At 40.6% G+C, this 25,382-nt stretch overlaps 1 protein-coding gene across 2 annotated transcripts in view; it reads left to right on the top strand.

The window, feature by feature from the left end:
- The first annotated feature begins 598 nt into the window (after positions 1–598).
- SACS (sacsin molecular chaperone) overlaps positions 599–25,382 on the top strand; it is a 57,915-nt gene continuing 33,131 nt past the window's right edge. The window contains exons 1-3 of one of the 2 annotated variants that reach the window (XM_063149032.1): positions 599–811; positions 16,454–16,992; positions 23,452–23,602. In XM_063149032.1, coding sequence (XP_063005102.1) covers positions 16,970–16,992; positions 23,452–23,602 — 174 coding nt within the window. In that variant the 5' untranslated portion in view covers positions 599–811; positions 16,454–16,969. Of the gene's footprint in view, positions 812–8,053; positions 8,132–16,453; positions 16,993–23,451; positions 23,603–25,382 lie in introns of those variants that run through there. The other variant, XM_063149033.1, reaches the window with a different exon arrangement.

The following is a 25,382-nucleotide window of genomic DNA, read 5'->3' as shown; positions in this document are numbered from 1 at the left end:
AAAAATGAAACCAAGCTTGGGATGCTACTGGTAGCCCACAGATTTCTGACTTTTGATGTAACCAGCACTGACAAAATTAATTTAAGGAAGTCCCAAAGAGTGTGAGCTTACCATGTTAGCAAAACAGAGGCGAAACAGTAAAGATATTTGCTAAAACTGCTATACATACAGAAGTTTTAACAGAGGACTTCTTCAAATTGTGAACATTTAAATGTAAACATTCTTTGACACAGAAGGAGAGTTAAGAAGGAAATAAATAGGCAGAAAACCTATTTTATAAGCTGAAAAAAATGAAAAAAGTGAAAAAATAAAGAACCAAAATGTCAAGAAAAATTTGAATTAAACAGAACCAATCACAAAATTTGAAATAGTTTAAATACATGTTACACCTTGAGTAACATCTCTTAAAATTGTACTATTTTGGTCTTCTGTCTTGGTATCCTTCCACTTCTGTTTGACTGCCTTGTGCCTGGAGCTTGTATTGTGCTCCTGAAACCTGAGGTTAGTCAGGACCATATCTCTTTAAAAAAAGCCCCACACAGACAAAGAAAGAAAAAACCCAGGCTGGGAAGGGGGAGCTAAAGCCTCTGCTGCATTGGGCTGTTTGGATACATCGGCTGCAGCAGCGGTCACGCATCCCTCCGCAGCCTGCTGATTTTGCAAAAGAGGGGAAAAGGATCATTTTGCAGCCCAGATGCTGCCAAACACAAGCAATCAATGGAAGGAACGGCACGATGAGCAGACAAGCATGTGGAAGCAGCTTACGAAGAAATAGTTAAATGCCGAGCTTTGTCCCGGCTGATGCCGCGATGTAAGTACGAGCTCGACAGCGGATCCCGTGGTCACTGCAGTTGTTTGCGGGAGATGTTTTATGGGTATCCTGATGCTTTCAGCACTTACAGCTGGAGAAAGCATTAACTGTGACTCGGTTCATAGTGTATTTAAGCAAATATTGTCTCTGTATTGTCTCTGTCTCTACAGGATTTTTGAGTGACTCACAGGCTGCAGAGTGTTGGTAGGGTGGGTGAAGAGCAGGACTGTGCACATGAGCTTATTCTCCTTTCCTGATGGCTTATCTGGGCTCTGCTCTATAGATGTGCTGGCGGATTGCTGCAGCACCACCCCCCCTGTGCAGAGGCCTCTTGCTGAATTTCAGCTCTGCCTTCAAGCACAGGGATGCACAATGCATTTTTTCACACTCCCTAGAATTATTTGCTATACAAACTTACTTCATGCTAAGTGCTTTATTTTAATTTTTTTTCTCATGTATGCAGTTGTTAGAAAGTTTATGAAATTTCAATGGCTCTGTGTGTTACTATCAGGAGACTAGTTCTTAACATAGCTCTCCCAAAGAGACTGCCAAGTATGATTTGTTACTCGAAGGAATGTACACTTTCCTATCTTTGTACTGTTGCTGGCTGAAATTTTTAAATATAAGCCTTTTTCTTACAGAAATCCAATGTCTTTCTCTTTGCCAAATGATTTGCTGCTTTTTATTTTGCATATGCCCTAATGATCTAGTAATGATCCTGCTTTAAAAACAAGAGAAAAAGCAGAGCTAGGGTAAGTTTACAGCGCTGCATTTCTCAGCATTTTTTTTTTGGTAATCAGACAAAATTTTTCATTGTAGCTAAAACTACACATATCAGCAGAGTGAAAGAAATGCGAGTAGTGAGTATTTCCTTGTTATTTCATGAGAATACTAATTTTGCTTTCATCTAAGTACTGCATCATGCTGTGGTGATTTGCTGTAAGCCAGAGAACATCATCCATCTGTTTGATGTCCTCTGTGGCTGCACCTTGGTGCTTAATGCAGCTCCTGCAGGAACGCCGGGAGCTCTCCCTCCGGTGTCAGGGAGGTGACAGCAGGGTGATGGTGACGAGCAGCTGCTAAGGAGGGTGGGCAGATGTTGCAAGGAGGAGCCTTCTTTTGTGCATCTCTTGTGGGACCTGGCAGAGCTGCAGCTCCTGATGCTGAGGGCTGCAAGGTAATGCACTTCTGCCCCACCACACTGATCAGCTCAGTGGGGATGTAAGGCAGAGCTTCCCCCACACCAAGGAACCCACAGGGAAGTTTTGCCACCATTGCTTTGGAAGTTGCCCTCACCTTGAATTCCCAGAGGTATAAGAGCTCCATCAGCTGTCTATTTGCAAAACAACTTCTTATTGCTTGCTATCAGAAACTGAATTATAAGAAGCCAAACTCATCCCTTAATGAGCTTATAGCAAATTACTGTTACCTAGGGAGTGCTCTGGCAGTGATTGTGAATGCTGAGGCTTGGTATTGTCCGTGTTCATCCTTGTCCCTTCCTCCCCAGTGTCAGGATGGTCACCCTCTCAACGCCAAGCAGAATTTCTGGTTGGAAACAGGATTTCCAAAGATTAAAAAAGTAGTCATTTGCAGGAATACAAAAATATTGAAAAAAACCCTCAGTCCTACATAGAAAAGTTCTGTTCACCTACTGAAAATGTGCAGGACTATTGGATAAAATAGTTTTACAGGCTGCCTACAGTTATGTAAAGACAGTGGGAAAAATTCAGCTCCTTTGTACTTCCATTGTTTCCAGCAGAATTACACTGGGGGGAATTTGGTGTTTCTGGGGCCAACTCAAAAACCTTCTGTTTCTCTGTCCTTCTTTCTTGCTTGTTTTCCTGTTTCAGATGTAATTTTTTATGACCTCCAAGGCAACAGGCACAGATTTATAAAGTGTAATGCAGAGGACCTAGATGCTCAGGTTTGGACTGTATTTTCTTTCTATTAATGGAAGCAAAGAGCACTTCCAGAAAAAACTGATATATCACATATCTAAAACTAAGCCCATGGTCACTGACTTCAGATTTTGGGGGGCCCTTGGATCCTACTCTCAAAAGCGGAGTTCCTAAAATACCATATCATTTTAATGTTAAAATATACAAAAGTGTAGGCTTTGTAAGGCAAAAGAGCATTTTATTGAAGAGTTTAAACAGTGTATAGTTGCTCAGTACATATCAACCCTTGGAATAACACACAGATTTGAAAATATGCATGTCAGTTTTTTACATATTTGATCTTTTGGATGACTTAGTCTTTTTTGAAAAAAGTGTTAGTTCACTCAGCAATATTCTTTGTTATACACACAATTATTCAGCAATTATTTCTGCCTCAGATAAGAAATATAAGATCTCATACAATTATTTGGTACAGTAGGTTGGCATTTTTCTTCTAAATGTGTATTTAATGGATATATTTGCACTTTAGCAGTCTTGAGCTAAATTTTTTAATGGGATGATCTAGTTCATTAGCATTTTTTTTCTTCTTTTTGATCAGCTTAGCAGAAGATGATCATTGTTTGAAACTTTTAGCAAGTTGTTGGTTGACATGGAGGTGCACCAGAGCTGTGAGAAAGGAAGGTTTCACATTGTTTGTGAAGACCTTCATGTGTTCATGTGCAAAAAAATGTGCAAAATAAAGTTCAGATTAGAAATAAATGAGGTTTAATTGTCTTCCATAAAATTACCTGTAGAACCTTTCTCCACTCAGGTGAACCCAAAATAAGGCATTGTTTCTGATGGGTGATGATTACTCTCATGAGAGGATGGGGCAGGTGTTTTGGTCTCCTCTGGTGACCTCACAGGAGGGCATGAATGTGCCTCAGGCCCCTCTCAGTGGTGAGGTTTGGTTTCCCTTTTCTTACAGGAGAATGTTACAGCTGGCTGCATATACCAATCACCACCTATTTCAGATATGACAGCTGGTGGAAAATAGCAAAGGTCAGAGCTTTAGCACTCTGGGGTCCCATGAGGAAGGAAACAACAATGTTAGTGTTTAAATTGCTGTTTTGTCTGAGATAGAGTTAATTTTCTTCCTGGTAGCTGGCACAGCGCTGTGTTTTGGATTTAGTATGAGAATGATGTTGATAACACACTGAAGCTGTTGTTGCTAAGTAGTGCCTGCTCTGAATCAAGGACATTTCAGTTTCCCTTGCTCTGCCAGCAAGGAGGTGCACTGGAAGCTGGGAGGCAGCACGAAGCAAGGACAGCTGAGCCAAACTAGCCAAAAGGATATTCCATACCATAGAATGTCAGGTGCAGTATTTAAGATGGTGGGAGGGGCTGGTTGCTGCTGCTGCCCAGGGATGGGTTGGGCAATTGTCAGCAACTGTGTTGTACATCACTTGTTTCACTTGGGTTTTGTTTCTGTCTCTCTTTTTGTTGTATTCCTTTGCATGAACATTATTATTATTGTTATTGCTATTGTTGTTTAATTACATTTTTAACCTATTTGCATCTCAACCCATGGGTTTCACCTTCTTTCTGATTCTCCTCCTCATCCCACTGGGGGAAGATGGGTGAGCAAAGCATCTGTGAGCTACTAAATTGCCAGCTGGGATTAAACCACCACATAATTTTAGTTAAAGTTTCAGTGAAGCAAAAGGAACAGCCTGTACTTTTTCTCATTTTAGGAGAGGATAATTTACCTATCTCTTTGTTAGTCATATATGATGCAATGTGGACCTCTGCAGAGGTAATAGCAAAATTATTGTTAGATTTTAAATTATGTAAACTGAGATCCTGGGGAATGTGATAGTTGCTTCAGAGTGGTCTGATGCTCTTTACAAGAAAACACCAGCTGTTGCAAAATCCTGTCCCATAAAATTATTCACACTATGAAAGAAATTGTTAATGTCAGATGTCTGGAGACCTGCTGGGAGAGAAGGGGAATTTCAGGATTGTGCCCTCAATCCTTGTGTGTGCTACCTGCACTTTCCCTGTGAAATGCTTCCTGTCAACCTTCCCCTTCCTTCTCAAATTTCTCCCTCCATATTATTGTTTGTCTTCATACCAGGACAATTCCTACACAAACCACCACTTCTGACCAACTCCCATGAGGTTTTTTTGTAACAGCTGCGTCCCCAGCCTGCCCCAATCCTGCAGCAGCACCTTACATTTCTCCAACTCTCCAGGCCACAGATGCACTGTTAAATAAGAGGCGGGAAACTAAATACTGCTCAAGTCCTTAGCTCTCTGTGCTCAGAGGTGCAGCCGAGCTCCTGCCTGCATGTTCTGAGCCAGGCTCTCTGTCTGGTCTCTCTGCCTCTCCATGGGTAAGAGAGAGAGCAAGATGTGCGCTGGAGGAGATTTTTGCACTATACAGTGATGTAGAGCCTCATTCCAGGTGCTAGCACTCTTCAGCTCACTACCTTCATGCTCATATTGGACTGGTGTTGGAAATGCTTCCCTGGATCTTGGCATTGGCTTGTGTTTCCCCACCCTGTGCCAGTCAGGATCTCAGCCTAATGCTGTTGACCCACCACAGTGAAGTAGATTTAAGAGCTGAAGAACTTAGATTGTTTAAATTGATTTCTGGTTTGTTTTGGTTACTCCTGTAAATGGTAAAAACATCTTTTTGACTCATGCTTGTTGTTTGATGTTTATGCAATGTACGTATATGGACACAGAGACATCCCTCAAACAGCAGTAGTGGTGTGCAAAGCTCATCCCTTTGGGACATACACAATCATATACAATAATCTATTTAGTTGTGTAGGTTAGCAAGCCCTTCCCTACCACAGAAAAATGGATATGAGATTTTTTGTATCTTGTGTGAGAGATCCATTAAAATGGATTTATTGCAGTTTCTCATTAGCTGTGACAAGGATGATGTCAGATAAGTTGTGCATGCCCTGTTTTATAAATAATAAATGAGAAGGAACCTGTCTCCTCTTCAGCTAATGGATTAATGTTATAGCTGGATGGAAAAGCCACCAGCTTAATTTGTGGAACATAATGGAGCAACAAAATTGCTTAGACTCCTTTAAGTGTATTTATCCCAGGGCCTCCTGCTTGACCCTTTATCCTGATCTTTGGCATCTCTGTCATCATGTTGTAAAATCCAAGTAACAATGAAGTCTTACTGTTTTCTTAAAAAATGCCAAAAATAATAGAACAAATCACACTGGTTTTTTGTCAACCTAAACTCTATAATATAAAAATCTTCCACATACCCTTTCGGCATGGCTTCATTTATTAATTCTTAGCATAGCAACTGCAATCTAAAGTGTGCTTCTCATTTCTTTCTTTTTATTGTAGTGCTTGCAGAGAGAGCTTTGTTGTTATAAGCTCATCATTAATCATAATTTTCACTAATAAGGTGCAGTTTAATCAAGTAGTTCAAAACACTCTGCATACACTCATGAATGCAGCTTTATTTATTTATGCAGCACCTGATGCTTAATATAGCTCTCTTCGAATAATGTTATGGCTGTTTGATGTGTTGAAACGTCCATGCTCAGACCCTCAGTCATTTTCTTTCAGTATTAGGCCACCTTTCTAACGTTTTTGATTGTGGGGGGAAGAAAAAAGGGCATTAAAATGTCCCTCTACAAAGTCCTATGTAGAATTGGGTATGTTGTGAAGCAATGGGACAGAAGGATGTGGTGTCAAATCATGGGCACAACAAATCTTGGCAGAGTTTCAAAGATGTTTTTCAACAACAGTTGCTATCATGAGTGGCACCTGCTACATAAACAGGTGACATTTCAGTGCTTTCCACATTTGGTAGCATCTGTAAATGACTTGGGTAGTCTTAGCTTTTAAAATATTTCCTCTGTGTTGTCTTGGTATGCTGTATCAAGCCAGATCTGTGTTCATCTCCTTGCTTCTGCAACATTTGGCATTCCTAGCTGAAAGCTTTCAACATAATGTGTCCAGTTTAGAGACAAGCTTCCCCCACTTATCAAGTAAAAATTAATACAGATGGATTCACTGCTTAAAAGCATACTAGTCATAGACAGAAAATGCCATGCCATTTGTCATCAATTGTGGCTGACAAGTGACATAAAGAAAAAAACACTCCTGGTCATGTCTGTCAAACCCTGTCCATACTTGTACAAGTAGATAGTGATCATAAAAATATCTTCCTGATTTTTTTATTAAGAAATTGGAGGAAATGAAGAGAAAAAGTTTTTGTTTTTTTTTTTTTTTAATTAACATCAGTAACTAAAAAAACCCAATTATATATATATATATATATATATATATATATATATATATTAGCCATGCAACAAATGCCTCAGAAGTATTTCTGTTGGTCTGAATACCCTTTGCTGGGTATATGAACAGAACTCATCAGAGCTGATCTCATTCTTTTGTCTGTTTCTGACACAGCTCCCTGTCCTTTGCAGGGAAGTTTGGCTGGTTACCATGTGGAATTGTTTTGGAGAAAGACTATAGCCTGCAAAATATTCCTCACTTCTTACTCATGGACCTGGCTCTCTCCTTAACACCAGTCATGGAGACATGCAGGGTTAAGTCTGTGCTAGGAGCTTTGTGCTAAAGCAGTACCATTTTTACACAATGCAACCATCATTATTTCAGGTCTTTTGACCTAAAACAATCCCTGTTTCTTCAAAGTTCCCGCAAATCTCTCAAGATTGCTGGTGTGTCATAGGGGCACAGAGACCCGGGAGCAGGGCTACCCCCTGGATGCATGACCCAGATCTAGCCTGGTTATCACCTTGGGCATGGTGTGTATCTGATATGCCAGTTTCTGCACCCAGGACCAGGACAGGCACACGTACAAACCACAAGAGATGTACATGTACAAACCTGGGCTGGAGAGCAGCCCAGTAGAGAGGGATCTGGGGTTTGTGGTGGGCAGCAGCTCAGTGGGGTCAGCAGTGAGCCCTGGCAGCCAGGAGGGCAAACCCCATCCCCAGGTGCATCAAACAGCATCACCAGCTGGGCAAAAAAGGGAGTATTGATACGCTTTTTCCACAGGTCAGGATCAGGTTGATCCAAAGCAATGTTTTGTTTTCCCTCCTCTCTGCACAGGTCTGATCTGTTTGTTCAGGTTGCTCTGATGTACCTGTAGGTTCCAAATTATGTGATTCCTTCTAATAGTTGCGGATTTGGGGCCTTTATGCTAGATTTGGTACTACAGTGCTACTGTATCAAACAAACAGTTGTTACAAAATATTTTGCTCCTGGGCCTAAGTCAGAGAGTCCTGCCGTAAGTCTGGGTGCAAGGCAAAACTGATGTGAGTTGCTCTTCTACCTTTAGCTGAACAGTCTTGTGGTATGCTCTGGTGCAAGCAAACAGAACAAAACCACCAACATCAACACCGAAATTCTCTGCCAGCTGAGTGAACAAGTGAGTTTCTGTTTCAGAAGAGCACACTAAGGTATTTTGTCCTTAATGTATCTATTAATTTTTGGTTTATAGCCTACATTTAGCAGATCTGGGATGCATGAGTGCACCATTCACAATGCACAGAGGATCTGTAACTGCCCAGAACTCTTTTTCCCAGTATAAAGTAGTAATCTCTGATTCATTAAAAATATTTCCTACAAAAATGGCAATTTCAGAAATGATCTAATTACTTCCAATTAGAGTAAATTAACTTTAATTCCTACCTCAGTTAGGGAATTTCAATTTCTGCACCTTTTTTTCCTACTAGCCATATCATCTTGGTTGCCATGTTGAATGCTAAAAATATCAGGGTATGCTACTTGCCTTTGCTACCTTGCTCTATAACAGTTTGTGAATGAGGCTTTCTAAGTAAAAAGGCCATATCTCAAATTGTGCCCAGAAACCATATGGAAGCTATTGCAGGGTAGGAGATGCATCGTTCAGTGATCAAGTGTGCTGCACACAGCCTGCAGTCCAAAACTGCAGTCCTGACAAGATGAATCAGAGCTCAGTTTTGTCAGAGGTATTTCTGTCAGCAATACACATTTGTCTCACCTGGATATCTGTAAAACTGGTGCTGAGATATGCTGTCTGCATATCTCATCCCTCCCAAAGGACAGACTGACTTGGCAGGTTCATGATATCATCAAGATTACCTCAACACAAGCTTTCCAGTAACCCAATGTGAAGAAAGGTTCTTCACAAGGATAATTGAGGCCAGGAGAAGTATTAGAAGATTTGCCTTCATAAATGCTCCCTTGAGAATTGTTAACATTTTCCCCTCCATGAAAGTATTGGGAATATAGTGTAACTGTAGACTTGAAATTCTCTCGTAAGGCTTTTGTCTGTCAAATGCAGATTTCTGAGTTGTAGTCTAAGAATCCCCATCTAACTCAAACTTTAACAAATGAGATACTGCAAAACGCATTCATGCAATCAATCAATCAATCAATCACATTTATGAATATCTGATATAGGTTAGTGGTTTTGTGGCTTTTTAGTAGCTTTGTGGCTATCAATCTTTCCTGAGTTCAAATAACTGTAAACAAAAGGAGGAACTTCCATATAATAATAGATATTCATTTGGTGAAAACAAAAAGAAAAAAAACCCACCGAAACCCCAACAAAAAATCCTCCTCAAACCCCAGACACCGAACTGTCCTTAGAAGACAGAATATCCAACTAAAACCACAACTACTCTCATCATCAGGCATATTTACTTCCTGGCCATCTGTACTGTAAAGTGACCAAAGGGGAAGATGCTAGGCCAAGGAAAGCAGTGAGGCCTCCTATCATATTGATAGCATTCAGGGAACAGTAATGCCTAAGTCAAACTTCAATTAATTTTCTTCATTGAAGGTAATTTTTTTCAAGATCTGAACCCATCTACCCTTCATTGAAATGTTGAAGTTAGATCAGTAACAATGTTTGGACATAGTCAAACCCTTCACTTAAGAGTAAAAACAAAAATAATTTTAGACACAATGTGTGAAAGGAAAACTTTCCGTATATGTGGATTACGTGTTATAATTACTTGGAGTTTGATTTATTTACATTAATAACATTTCCCAAGTATACTTTTTTCTGCTTTAAACACTTGAATGTAAACAAAGAGTTATTTGTGTACATCTAAACCAAGTAAATCAAGTATTCTTATCTGGTATAGTTCAGTATATCCAAGACTGAACTGCCTGTTAGCTTACAGTGCAGGAGGCAATGCACAAGGAATTTGGATACCAAGATGAGGTATTCAGCATTTAGGGCATAACTGACCTTATAGTATATAACTATTCTAAGTTCATCCTTGGGATAAGTTCAGTTATTGTTTCAATTTAAGTGCTTATCTGCAAAGTGTACTTCAGATGATGCACTCTGAGACTTCATGTATCTGTTATAATGGTTTTCTGTGTACAGCACAGTACAGTGCCCTTAAGCAACCAAGAAGGGTGTTTGGGTTTCCTGATATTTCAGCCACTAGTAATGTTGCAAAGTAATAATTAAGGTGCGAATTTTCCAGGTTACTCTTGAAGATAAGTGCTTGAAGGAGATTTATTTTAGCTAAAGACAAACAAAACCTAAATTAAAGAAAAAAAGAGAGTGAGAAGGAAATCTGCAAAAGTACTCAGTTCTCTTTCTTCCTGTGAAATTGTATCTTCAGAGCACTTGACCAACTACTTTTGCTTCCAGCTCTGTATCACTTACAAAGACTGAGTTCAACAAAAACTATGTAATTATTCTGAAATTTTAGTATTTTCTGTATAAGGACTCAGTTCTTATCTTGTCCTTCATCTGGTTTCTCATCAGGGATTTGTGAGACTGACACCCTGCTGTTGGAAAATTCATAAAGTCTTGCACTGGCCAATCTGGAGAGAACAGTGTGTTGCTATGATGGTTGGTTCAGACACTAGAAATTAGTGTTCAGCTCAGACTTAGTGTCTTTAGAGCAAGAAAAGCTTATCTATTAAGCTGTGTATCTCTAAAGGGATCATATTCTGCAGTCAAGTCATAATTCATATGCTATTTTTTCCTCAGCTTAATAGTCCATTGTTTATATCTTTGTGACTGCAGTGCTCTTTAGGCTTCTGTATTATGGTTCATGGGCAGTGTCAGTTTCCCATTTCATTGGAAAGCCCATTAAAAGATTCAGAACCAAAATAAGCAGAAATAGTTCTCCTTCTGCTTGTCCTTTTTTATGGCAATCATTTCAGAGAAAAGTTCTTAAAATCCCCACATTCCTGGAGAACAGCAGTGAGGTCTTAACCACGTGGCTCTTTCTCCTAGTTTTGGGGGTTTTTAAAGACTTTTCCTTCAGCTGCTATGCATTGTTGAGAAATCACTTTGAGATATTGTCATTTGGTATCTGAGTTTACTTCATCAGGATTTGATGAAAGCATTCTTTATGCATAATTCAACCACATAGTCCCAGATGGTTACTGTGAGGTCATTTGACAGCATAGAATCAAACTTATTCATACTATTCCAAGTAATTTTTAGAATTTTCCTGATGTTGCATGTAATCATACTTCTTGAGTCACCTTTTCCATAGGTGAAGTATGGCAGGTCTTGTGTTAAGCACATTTACGTTTTAAGAATTGTGTTGTTTTTGTTCCTCTAAGAAAGAAACAGATAAAGTTGGTATGAGACCTATTTTTTGTTTCAGTGAATTTGTTCTTTTATGTCTGAGACAAATTTCCCCAAATCCATGGCTTAAGATAATGGTCAGCTGATGTATTCATGCAGCATTGAGCTGTGAAGAGATAGCGGATTAATCTTGAGAACAACAGGGCTGTCAGCTCTGCTTGCTGCAGTGCTGGATTGCTAGCACCAGGCTGCTTCTGGTTTTGGAGCTAGTGGCTGCTCTGTTTGCTCAGGCAACTCTGAAGTCTTTTCCAGTATGTGCTACAAATGCATCCACACCAGAATTACTACTTTCCTTTGTGCCTTCATTGATTGCTGTTGGAGGCTGTCTTCTTTCCTTGAATAGTAAAGAAGTTTTCACAAAGAATACATTTCAGTGATGGTCAGATGACTGCCATGCTGGCAAAGAGCAGGACAGGGCCTTCACTCATCTTGAGGGAACTACAAAACCTTGCTGTAGGTCATAGAAACACAGAATATTCTGGGTTGGAAGAGACCTTTAAGATCATCCAGTTCCAACCTCTGGCCACGGTCAGGGACACCTTCCACTAGACTAGGTTGCTCAGAGCCCCATCCAATTTTGCCTTGAAGGCATCCAGAGATGGAGCATCCACAGTTTCTGTGCCTCACCACTCTCACAGTAAAGAAATCTCTTCAGAAGTTCTTATCTAAAGCTACTCTTCAGTTGAATCTATTCCCTCTTGTCCTGACTCTACAGGCTCTTATAAAAGCCCCTCTCCACCTTTCTTGTAGGCTTCCTTCAGGCCATGATTAGGACACCATGAAGCCTTCCCTCTTTCAGGCTGAACAATCCCAATTCTCTCAGCCTTTCCTTGTAGGGAGGTGCACCATCCCTCTAATTAGCTTGATGGTCTCCTCTGTACCAACTCCAGCAGGTCCCTGTCCTCCCTGTGCTGGTGCCCCAGAGCTGATGCAGCCCTGCAGTGGGCTCTGAGCAGAGCAGAGGGGCAGAATCCCCTCCCTGGCCCTGCTGCCCACCACTGGATGCAGCCCAGGACACGTTTGGCTCTCTGGGCTGTGGGAGCACACTGACAGCTCATGGCCAGCCTAAGAGGAATAACTGGTGCTAGTCCTAAGAGGAATAACTGCTTCCTCTTCCTGGCCTTGGAAAGGGTAGGTACAAGTAATACTTGCTTCAAAAACTGACTGCAGCATCTGACCTGATTTTCATCTGTTAAATATTTTTATCCTTCTATGTATGTTTGTGGTACCTCATCAAAAAGCAACAATGCCTACTGTGCAAACGCATCAAATTCATCACACTCTAGAAAAAGAATCACTGTTACAGATGCAAGCACTCTCCTCTCTATATAAAAATCCACAAGGGCATAGTATTTTTATAGATTTTAATATGAATAGCATTAATGATATAGAATTTTTAGCATTAATATTATCAACTCTATAATTATTATTAAAGTATTGGCATTTTGGAATGCTTTCAGTATATTTTTAATCTTAAAATTGTATGTGATAAAGCATGAAAGCTCCTGTAATTCACAACAATATAAATGCAGAGCCATATATTTTGCTGATGGCATTGATTCCTATCTGCTGATGGTGTGGACTACTCATTGCAGTAGAAGTTGCTACACCAAAATGTCAGGACAATTAACATACTAAGGGCATATCTACTTTATTTCCAGCTTTTATAGCTTGCTGACACATTATTGTTTTTCACTGTATCAGGTCTGTCTCAAATTTCTGCTGAACAGGTATCTCTGAGAAGCAAGTTTTTACATTTGTTTGATACCTGCAGCTGTGTGATGGTCCTGAATTTAATTTTATAGAAATTCATTTTGAACTCAGCTAGTAAAAGTTGTGTGCTGACAGGAACAATCTGTGCTTTTAGACTGTCTAAAACATAAATTAAGCATTAGCTGCTGCAGTACTTTGTCCACAAATTTCCTACTCAAAACTTTGGATGATGTTCAGTAATTCTGATGGTTCTGTATTTTTTCCTATGCTGTTGGATGGACTTAACAATTTTGATTTAGGCATTATCAATGTGGAAAGAAACTCAGTGTATTTCATTTAGACTGACCCTAATATTAATTAGGATGGAGGAGGAGTGAATAAAAAGATAATCAGACAACCATGAATGTTTCTAAAAACAAAAATTTCTGTAGCAGTATATATATATATATATATACACACACACACACACACATATCCACCTACCTGATTTGGAGGCAAAATTTGGTATTTGTGTAGCTCTACCTGGGGTTCCTACCTACAACTAATCACAGCCAACCACAAAGTCGAAGATTGTTTTTGCACTTTGACTGCTAAACCTCCTCCCCCAAAATTCAATTAAAGACAAGCATAAAATCCTCCAGCAAGGGTGTTTTATCCTAAAAGGTAATAAATTTCACAGCAGAAAATTGGCATAGGCATTGATTGTAACTGGCTTTTTTCTCCTCCAGGAGAGATTTATAGGTTGGCTATTGCAATAAATTCAATCAGAGAATGTTCTCAGATGTTGCAGCTCAGTATCATATAAAAGTATAAGGTAACCTGTATGACCAGCTCAGGCAGTGGGGAAGTGTAAGGTCAGTCAGTTAAGTGTGCCAGGATAAATCTGTATCGGGTGTCTGGCAGCCAAGTTGGCTCTCTTTCTTTCCATGGGAGACAACATTTACATGACTGTGTTGAAATCTTTCTAGGATTGCAATGTGATCTGGTACCAAACTTTTGGTCACATCTATGCTGGCAAGACCAAGCACCTTCGAGGACTATTGGAATTATTTGCTGCTGTAGAGATGTCAGTTCACACTGTGCTAGAACATGCTTTTATGCTAAGCAAAGTATTTATTGTATCAATAATTTTAGGCTGTTTTTACGTAATTTGGACCTCTCAATTTTCTGAACAAGTTGTCATTGTCAAAAATCCTAGAAGATATTTTTGTTTTCCTAGCATGTGTCAGTACCAAGAAAAGTAACATATCAAGGGGGCGACATAATAAAGGACAATCTTTGAGAGACCAAGTCTAGAAATAGAATGGAGTCTGAGAAAGTGTGTCACTCACTAATTATGGAGAGGCTGTCTCCTAAAGGCATAATTAGCTTTCTATTACTTTCTATTTTAATGTATTTTTCCTTTATCGTTCCTCAAGGCAATTGAAGCTGCTCAAATAACTTGAAATACTTTTCATGTGTGATTTTTTCTAATGACATTTTTGAGGAACTGGTATAAGCTACCCTTATCTTCCAGCCATGGGTGCATACACAGTGCCTGGGTCTCTTGAGCCTGGCTTTCCACTGCAGCCAAAAAGCTTCCCTTAGTGCTCCCCTCCAACTGCAACCCATTATGCAGCTGGGCTGCAATGGTTTTGCTCTCTTTGAAATTATTCACATCTGGGAAAATGGGGCTGGATTTGCAAGGCTCTTTGCTTCTGTCTTTATTATTTAAGTATAACTTAAGGGTGGACTTTCCTTTATAAGGTAGATCATCTCAGCATCGACAGAAAGAAAAATTTATATTGAGGCCACTTAAAAACATTATGTTAACTTAAATTCTTCATAATGCTTATCACAGTAAATATGCATTCAGGATTCATACTTTTCAACATTTATTTTACTGAGTAGGTAAAATCCTTAAGTATTTAAAAAACCCCAGTATTTAAGCCACAGATTCTACTTCGCTTTCTTTCACACCATTTCTATTTCAGTATCATGCTTGCATCTAATTAATATTTTGCAATTTAGCCACAGTTGTTTTTCTTTCTGGGTCAGGAAGGAATGTCTGTGCATTGCTGTTTGAAGGGGGACATAGGGAACTGCACATGATGAAAAGACTTGCCAACACTGTCAGAGGCTCAGAGAAGGATTTACATTTGCACAGATGCAGAACAATAATTGAACACCATTTTCAGGACTCCCAGCTCTCTAAAACTCATCTTCCTTGTGTAATAACTTAATAGTGAAGTATGTTGTTTTCTGCAGCTTGACAGCACACACCTTGCCTCACTTGTACACTGTTCTGGTGCTACAGAAATTCAGTGGAAATAGTTCCCAAAGGTAGTATAGGGTAGCTGTTGACCTATATAGATTGAGACTGGGCATTAGCTGGGAAGAGTTTGAATCCTCCCAGTGGAAAGTCAGTGCAAGCTAGTTAACCTCTTCCCCTAGCTGCAAGCCATTTGAATAGAAGGGCAAAATCCTTCTCCATGGAAGCTCTGCCCAGCCTGTTACTTCCCTTGATGGCATAGTTTTACATCCAGACTGTAATATCTAGCATAGAGGAATATATATGTTAGAACAGTTACCAGTTGTACTGGTTTTGGCTCGGATAGAGTTAATTTTCTTCCTAGTAGCTGGTACAGCATTGTGGTTTTGAACTTAGTATGAGAATAATGTTGATAACTTGCTGATGTTGCTTGTTGCTGCTTAGTCTAAATCAAGGTTTTTCAATTTTCTGTTCTTTGACAGCAAGGAGCTGCACAAGATACTGGGAGGGAACACAGCCAGGACAGCTAAGCCCAAAGGGGCTGAAGGGGTGTTCCAGACCTTAGAATGTCAGGCTGACTATATAAACTGGGATGTACTGGCCATGAGGGATGGATCTCTGCTCAGGGATGGGCTGGGCATTGATCAGTGGGCACTAAGCAATTGTTTTGTGCATCACTTTTCTTTCTTGGATATTATTTCTGGCTCTCTTTTTGTTTTATTTCTTTGCATTGCATTACTTCACTCTTATTAATATTAATGATAGTATTTTCAATTATTAAGCTGTTCTTATCTCAACCTACAGATTTTACCTTTTTCCCTGGTTCTGCTCCCCATCCCTCTGGGGAGAGAGTGAGCAGCTGCTGAGTGCTTAGTTGCCAGCTGGCATTAAGCCATGACACCCATTCAGTCAGCATGCTTGCAGCTCTGCGTGTTTGTCACCGAGCTGACTGTATGGTATTAAACTGGAGGAGAAGCAGGAAACCTCACTGCTCTGTGTCAGCTCTCCCTCCGTGTGCCTACAAGCAATGCACAAGGCAGTTTATAATTAGTATCATGACTCACTCCATACTGGTAACTGCAACTATGCCCTCAAAGGAAATGGCTTTTTCATACCCTTCAGCTCAACTCGTTCTGCATGAATGACCCTCCCCTTTTCCCTTGTGCTCCTTCTTCCAGAACTCCTGAGCTGATGTTAAGAAGTATCTTCTAGCAGGTGTGATGAAGAAGACATGTCAGACTTTGGGCTTCACTAATACCCTTCCAACTGTGCCTGCTTCCAGAAAAAAAAGAAGACAGCAGAAACATCAGCTTTCAGAATTCCATGCCTTTTCTAGAAGAGAAATAGAAATCAATTGCACAAGAATATAGCCTGAATTCAGGCTATATTAAAGAAACTGAACAAGACCTCCTTGCTTTCTGAGATCTGTTCTTGATTATAAGAGAGCGAACTTCTGTGAACAAATAAGCAAGTGGCTTTAAAAGAAAACTGGAGAAGTAGCAAATGGTGATGCACAGAGACATCTTGGGCAGAAAAGGGATGGAGTGAATACTGAATTGACTTTCATATGCTTGGGCTTTCTGGTGTCCACTGAAGAGATGATAAGCAAAAAGGATTAAAAAATAACTTTCTAATTTATAAATCCAATATCTGCTTCATGTTCCTATCAAGAAGATATCAAAGAAAAACAGACAATGGAGATCAAGGATAAGAACAGGTAAAAAAACACCAACCAAGCAAAAAAATCTCGTGAAAAAATTTACTGTTAGGCTGGCATGTTCTTGCTCAAACATCTATGGCCAGTAATTTAAAGAAGTCTGAAACTTGGCTAGTGTTTGTATAAAATTACTATTTTTAAAGGTGAAATTATTTTCTTAAATTACAAAATATTCTATAGGTGCCAGGTTCTGCTGCATTTGCTTATGAATCGTCTCCATGAAATTAATGAGAACTGCTTGAAAAAACTCCTGTGTTTAAAGAGTTCATAGTCTAACTTTCAATTTACAGTCTCCCTTCACTATAGCGCTTTTTGTAAACAAGTGAAAGTTTCCTTCCTGTGCTTGCCTAACTCAGAATTCAACAGATTGTTTCACTGGGATGAATGTATATTCTTGCCAACAGCTAAAATGCAAAGCAAGTTCTTTGTGTCAACAGTGTCTAAACAAAGTTAATGGGATAAGTGTTCTTGCTGTAAGTTACAAAACATAAAGTTGTAATTAGAAATGTTCTTATTTGCTGTCAGTGGGCCTGCAGGAAGAAGACAGCTTCCACCCCCAGCCTTGCAATCTGCAGAATCCCCCTTGATTGCAGTTCTTTAATGTACAGCCTCTGCTTTTTCCTGTGTGTTAAGAAGGTGGGCTTTGCATTGTGTTAGACAGGTTTTTAGCAACAGCTGACTACTCTTTCAGGGTCTGTTCCACTGGCTCCCTGGGTAATTCTGTGAAAACTCATGGAAGTTATATATTTCCATTGCCAGGTGACTGTGGGATAGAAAATTTGGGGCTTTGAATCTCTCTTTTTTTTTGTAGGTTAGTTAACTAGGCCCTTCTAATGCAAATCTTATACATCTGGGCATCTCTGAGGATTTTTTCGCTTCTCTGTGTTTATCCAGAAGAGGATGACCTGTGTGATTTCTTCCCCTTTTCCTCCTTTCCTCTTACTAGCTTTACATGTGACTCATGTTTCTTCCTCTGTGCCACCTGTCCTTCTGTTTTCTGAAGCATAAATTGTAGCTTGTATTTCTCTATGGAATTGTGTTATGAGCAAGACAGAACTGATATAGAGGTGGAAAAGAGCTAGGATTATTTGGAAGGATATTGCTGGACATCATCCACTATCTGATGAAGAGACATTTGCAGAAGTGCTCAAAGCTGTGGTTTTTCACAATTATTAAAACTACTTGTCTTGTATTTCCTTCTATTTTGTATTCTAGTTTTCTCTAAATACAAAGGACTCTGTTCACTGATGCCTAGAAAATGTTATGAAACTTTGAAGCAATGTAATATTCAGCAAAAACAAGGATCAGTAAATACTACTTAAAATGTTTAATGCATGCATAATCTGGACCATTTTAGTTAATGAGTTGATTTTTCTTAGTGGAAAGATAGTGCCTTCATTAACTCTGAAATTAAAATAGGAAAAATGTTTTAAGGTAGTATGGAAAAACCCCAGCTTTGATAACCTGATGAATCTGTGTCCTAAATGGAGGAAAAAACCCTAGGCCTGTATTAATGAAGGTGTTTAGGAGCCTACATTAGGTCCTGAAATCAATTTGCAAATTTAGGCTCTGTTCTTTTGATGTTTCAAGGTTAAAGTGAATTTTCTAAATCTGGCCCTTTTATTGGCACCAAAGGCCAAAAGAAAATACCACCAGTAATTTAACATATTGCTTATTAAAAATTGTATGCCAACAGCAGCTCTTGCAATACTGTACTCCCTCCTCTTGCAATCCCTGAAGAGTAATTGAGGAGTCTATTTTTATAATTTGGTATAATCTTTTGCGTAATTTGAAATGTCAAACATTTTGTACTGGTATTTTGTTATTTGTACCATCTGGAATTGAAAACTCTGCGATTCTCAGCAATTCAAATTTGTGGAGTAATGGTTACTGCTCTATAGTTGAGTTGTCTCCTCAAGGACTTAGCTTAAAGTAGTATTTTCTTAAAGTTGGATCAAAGAGGAAATTTTACTTCAGCATTTAAGATTTTGAAATCTTGTAATTTATTTTTGCCTTCTTGCTTTGCTCCTTATTTGCAAAGAAAAAACTGAAACAACTTTTATAGGTTTTTAAACTATTTTCCATTAGAATTTGCTTAGTGCCATCAAGGAATTCACTTGTACATTAAAGCAAATCCCAGAGAGATCAAAATCATTAGATGAAAATAAGTATCTGTTCCTGGTCTCTGTGCCCTTAAAGGTTTTGCTCATTTTTAGTACTATTCAAAAGTATCCTGTTCTGTTGATATTTGACTTTTATAAACATGTCAGCTTGAAGAAGGAATAATACTTCAGTTCTTCAATGTTTGACTAAGCTATGATCATGTAGATATTTTGCTTAAAAACTGCTAATAATGGTTTCACATGAAGGGTGCAAGGCAGGAGTATTTCTGTAAACTCACTGCAGCGATCTAAAATAAATAATTTCATCAAAATATCCAATTTGTGTAACAGATCTGAGGAAAAATGAGACATTTGTTTGAATCAAACACTTCACATGCCGTAGGTTGGGGGGGGGGTTGGCCATTTGTACTAGATAGAACTCTAGCTAGAGAAAGATCAGATGTTTTCTGTTAGTGGAGCTATTCAAATGAAACAGAAACTGTACAGTAAGGGGTGGCTTGCCAATGACTAGCACATGTGTCATCAACAAATGGTAGGCTTATTTTCAAACTTCTTGAAAAGGCATTAGTAAAGCAAGGGCATAGCAAGCTCCCAGCACTGACTATGGACCAATGCAATCTGTAATCTCTGACTGCTGGGAAATACATAAAATACATACAGTGCAATGTTTAAAACGTCTGTTGGTAACACTTAAAGCATTGATTTAAGAATGAAGGTCAGTGCTTGCTGTGTCACAGAAAGCTTTGCTGTAAGTTTGGTGTGCACTGTCTCAAGCCCAGATGAAGTTGTTGAGTCACTGCTCCTTGCCTGCCAGCACTGCAGAATGTTACTTGCTCTGCTGGAAGCTGCTGTGCTGCAGTGGTTTTCCTCTGGCAGGAGTGACCTACTCATGTCTGTTTCTTATCACACCATACATCCCTTTGTAGACTCCATTCCATCTTTCTAATCACAGTGACAGGATGGAAGGGACTTGGCATCCATCTTTTTTCTGCTACTGCAGTCTTATTTTAAATAATTGGAAATATAAGGTGGTTCTGCAATGCAGAATTTCCTATCTTCAAGGAAACGTTACTGTGAAAATAGCTTTCATGTTATAAAAATAATTTAATGTTGCAGAGACTGTTAAATTTTTTTTAAATTATTTTTTATTGCATGTCCCTTCTTGTATGGCTTATATGACTTCATTCTGAACCAAATAGAATTTATTTATAGCCACAGGAGAATTTTCCATAGATATTTATAAATCTAGTGCTGTTCTGCTTGGAAAAGTGGTTATAAAATTGTTAGCATAGGAAATTCTCTATATAATATTTTAAAAATCTCAAATCAGACCAAAGCCTTTTATATATATGTTATATATATACATACATTTTTTTTTTTTTGATTACCATGGGTAGTAAAAAAATTCCTTGCTGTTAAAGTCATATTTTTTTTAACACTGTCATGTAAAATAATTTTTAATAGTTCTGCATAACAAATTTGTACATGATACCTTGAAATTTTCTAGGATTACCCAGCTTCCAAGTTCTCTTTTCAAATGGATGAGATTTTAAAATTTATTTTTGTTGTTGTTGCAAAAATCTGCAAGTAGGAACATGTACTTTTTTTTTCTTTTTTTCGTCAGTCACTGTGATTTCTGTCTCATCATTTTCTAGGATATTTTTATTTAGACATGAAGTAAAAGTAAGGGGATCAGATTTTTGAGAACAGGCATGGCTAAATTCCAATAGCTCATGAGACCAACTCCTTTGTCCAGAACCTTGAAAGGTTCCATTTCTGTATTACCAGTTCTTCCCAATTCTTCCCTTCTACTAAGGGGTTACATAGAGTTACTAAGAGTCTGTGGTATTCAAAGTGTTTTTCCTCTAATATTAATGTTAAATCATCACAGGACCTAATTTGCGAGCATTGTCATGTGATGTGGCATAGGGTGGGGAACTTCAGGGTGGTACTGATAGCAGGATGGTCCATGGTCCTGCCTGTGTCCCACCACTTGAGAAGTTTCACAAGGAGACATGGCTGTTCTTGAGAGAGCTTTGTTCCTCTCCAGGGTCCCGTTCAAACACTTGTGCACGCTTTGTAAGATGCTAAATCACTCCTGTGATCCCTAGAAAAGAAGAATTAGATTTGGCCAATGCGGCTTGGTGGTTCACCAAGGTCTGGAGGATATTTTAGTAGCTAATATGGATGGAACTGCTTTGGGTTTCAACTCCTTCCATTTTCCCCAGTCACCCTCATTTGTGTCCCCTCTGCAGGTATTAAGACAGAACAAGATAAATATTAAGAGATTAGAAAGCAGCCTTCTCATTCTTTTGGACATAGTAGGAAAAATTCTGTTATGAAGAACTCTGAAGGGGATGTAACAAAATGGGAAGTAAAGAGGACAAAATGATAGAAAATGATAGAAAATGAACAAAGCCCTAAAGCAAAGCCAACAGAGACATCTTGTTTATGTTAAAATAGTTTTTGTATTATTTCGGGTGAAAGCATGATCAGATCCACATTATTTCCAACAGTTTCTTATAATCCTGTAGAATTCAATATACAAATATTGCTGATGAATAAAACCAGTTGTTGTAGCACTGGTAATCTGATTGTAGCACTGGTAATCTGATACCTTCCTACTTAGATACCAGGTTGGATCCTGATCAACCTGATTTTTATGGGTTATTTAGCCTTCTATAAATTTTAGTGGGCTTATTTTTTTTTTTCTTAGCTTGATACACTTTCTGCAAAGGTTCATTGTGTCTTTTTCCCTTTCCACAGAAACTCTGTTGCCTTTGTCTGTCAAGCATCAGTTTTAGCTCCCTGTCACTGAGTAAGGTCTTAAATGTTTTTAGTTTAGTTATAAATTGTAATTGAGGACCTATTGGAATGAAGTGGAACTGTTGGCTGGAGGTCTGTGGTCCATATTTTTGCTCAAAGCAGGAGGATCAGTATTGGTTCAGGTCAATCATGTACCTTTAGACAGCTCCTCTCCTAGTGACAGGATTTTTCCGGCTGTTTCGCACGAACCTCCCAAACTGGTTTGTTGCCATTGCCCCTTGTTAGTCTTGCACTACTAAGAGGAGCTCAGCTCCACGGCCTTTGAAACTGCCCTTCAGGTCTATGTAAGATGTTACCATGCTGCACCCTATAGTCTCCTCAGACTAAGCAGCCCGACTCCCCTCATATACTCCTTGTAGGCCGTGTGCCTTGGGCCCCTGACCATGTCAGTAATCCTCTGCTGGGGAACAAAGCAAGCCCAAAACACCACTATGTTCTGATCACAGTACCTTCATCGGCACTGAGTAGACTTCCCTTTATATGGAAAGCCTGGTATCCCCCAGCTGCTTTGGAGCAGGGCTGCTGTCCAGCCCCTCACTGATGCACAGCCCATGGTCCCAGGTGCAGAACTTTGTACACGATGAACAGTGACCTTTCTGCAGGCCCCCTCCTTAAGGTTCTCCATGTGCCCCCTCAATTCATCGGGATCACAGGCAGGCTAAGGCTCAACCTTTCAGGAGTGACAGCACTTTCCTTAAGTCTTGAACGGTATGAGGACTTAGCATACACCCTTTTGAGATAGGGCAGGACGTCTGACCTTTGGCAGGCTCTCCGACAGAGAGCAGAAAAGGTATGTTTCCTTCTGTGTTTTGCATCTTTGAGAAAGAATGAAGTTTACCAGCAGTAACTATGTGTGCTCCATACGGTGGTGCCTGAATGCTGTGAATTACGTGAAACACCAGCGTGCCTCCCTGCCGAGGGAGGGCTGCGCCTGCGGTACCATCTCTAGATCTCACCCTCAGGCACGGCTCACGCTGTACATGAGAAGCTGCAGCCTCTGCCTCGCCCCGGGCGACCGGGCTCTCCCTCCCGAGGGCCCTGGGGACAGCGGGACGCGGGGAAACGCCTCCGTGCGCCGAGGCTGAGGCGCCGCCCGGGCCCCGCCGCACCTCCGCAGCCTCGGCGGGCGCTCTGAGGGCGGCACTTGCCCCGCTCCCGCCTCCTCCTCCGCCTCCTCCGCGGCGCGGGCCTCCGGGCGGCGCGGCCCCACCCCTTCCCCGTGCGGGAGAGCCGCCGGCGGGGCGGATAGCGGTCCTTTGTGTGCGCCGGCACCGGCACCGGCGGGATGTGAGTGCGGGCCGGGCCGGGGGGGGCGGGGAGGGGAGGCTGCGGGATCGGCTGCGCCGCTTCCCCTCGGAGAGCGGGACAAGCGCCCGCCCGCCCGCCCATCGCTGCTCCCTGCGGGCTCCGGCGCCCGTCTCGGGCCTCCGCGGTGCCCAAGGGGGAAGCGGGCGGGCGGGCGGCAGCGCGGCGAGCCTTTTCTCATCTGCTGTCTGTCGTGTCGCCGCAGGCTGGCCCGGGTGACCGTCCTCCATGACTGCCTGGGCTGCAGGACCTTCGAGCTGCCGCCGTCCGCGGCCGTGCGGGACGTGAAGAGGCGGATCGAGGCGGAGGCCGGGCTGCCCCTCGCCGAGCAGCGCCTGTGGCACCGCGGCAGAGAGGTGAGGGCCGGGCGGGGCCGCGGAACCTCCGCGGGGGCGAGGGAAGTGCGCACCCGGATGCTCCTGTGCCGTGCGTGGGCAGCGCGGTGTGTGCCTGTCCTTAGAGGGTCCTCCTGTGGGAAGCACGGAGGTTGTTTGGATGACCCTCATACCGCTCTTGATAGTGCCAGCTTTTATCATCCGAGTTCTTGCGGGTTTTTTTTTCTTTCTTTCTCTGAAGTTCTCCGTGTGTTTTACCCTAATTTCTTTGCGGGGTTGTTGGGGAGAGCAGAAATTCACCGGAGAGTGCTGATCTGTTTGTTCTGCCCTCCTGCCTTTCTGGTCAGTTTCAAGAGCAGAGTTGACATCACCGTGAGATGAAAGTGACAAGCTGAAGACTGAGGTCTGGGCACAGGAGAGAGTCGAATGAATGAATGAATGAATGACCTTGTTCTGTTGCAGGCATCAGCCTGGTGTCAGTCTTTCAGTACTGCTTCCTGTGCTTCTAGCTGTGCTCTTGGGAACTGGGAACCTGGAGACCTGGTGGGATGGGATGAGTAGAGACAAGAAGGGGAGAGAGAGGAGGTTGGAAATTGGTGTTTAAATAGGGCAAGGGGATTTGCAAAGGGGTAGAGAAGTGAGGGCTCTAGGGAGACCTTATTGTGGCCTTTCTAAATATAATAGGAGCTTATAAGAAAGATGGAAGGTTACTTTCTGCTAAGGCCTGAAGTGATAGGACAAGGGACAATGGCTTTAAAACAAAAAAGGTAAATTTAGATTTGGGACGAGGAAGAAATATTTTAGGATGAGGATGATAAAAATACCAAAACAAGTTGCTGAGAGAAGTTGTGGATTCCCCATGACTGGAAATGTTGATTATCAGATGGAGCTTTGAGAGACCTGATCTAGTTCCTGTTCATGGCAATGGTAGGAGGGGAAGTTGAACTACATGGTCTTCAAATGTCCCATTCCAACCCAAACCATTCAGTGAGACAAGGAAAGATACACGTGTTGGTTGTATTGCTTAGGAAGATTTTAAGAACCTGGGCAGCACAAGCTGGCTTTGAGGGCTCAGGTTTGAAGCAAACTGCCTGTGTAGTTTATCTTTTTTTGTGTGTCCTTGATTTTGTTCTCACCAGGCCTTCCCTTTTTGGAGGACAAACTCTGTATCACTTTCTAAAATTTGCCTGGAAGCAAAGATCTGACTGCCACAGAAAACTTATCTTTTGCAGGGAACAGTCAGTAAGCAGACTGTAATTGCTGTTCTATTTGTTTGTTTTTTTTTTTTTTAATATAATACACTAGAATATATATGAGAATATTTATTCTGTACTGTAGCAAATTTGAAAATCCTTTATAAACTTTTGAACTCCTGTTTATTGGGATCAAATGATTTTAAATCTTTTTGAATAGGAGAATATTAATCTGTGAATAATTTTTTTCCATTAGAACTGTTATGTGCAATTGATAGATGTTAAGTAAACTCCAATATCTTTTTCTCTTATAGTTCCTTACTGTATTAAACTATTCATTTGGATCTATTCAATGTGCAAGTTTCTAGTGGTGTCTTGATACAAAAATCCTACCTTAGAATATTTGGTTACTGTATCCCTTTAATCCTTGGTGATAGCTTTCACTGCTCTGTGGATTGCTTTATTTTAGTGGTTTCAGAGTACTTATAACCCAATTGGGTTATAATTTACATTTTGAGAAAGTTCAGCTCAAGTACAATATTTTTGCGGTTTTACAAACCCACTGCTGTTTTAATCACTATTTAAAACTGATAAAAGTAAAAAAGAAC

Source organism: Melospiza melodia, chromosome 2, assembly GCF_035770615.1.
Source record: "Melospiza melodia melodia isolate bMelMel2 chromosome 2, bMelMel2.pri, whole genome shotgun sequence".
NCBI classification, from domain to species: Eukaryota; Metazoa; Chordata; class Aves; order Passeriformes; family Passerellidae; genus Melospiza; species Melospiza melodia.
This window is presented reverse-complemented; position numbering and strand designations above follow the sequence as displayed.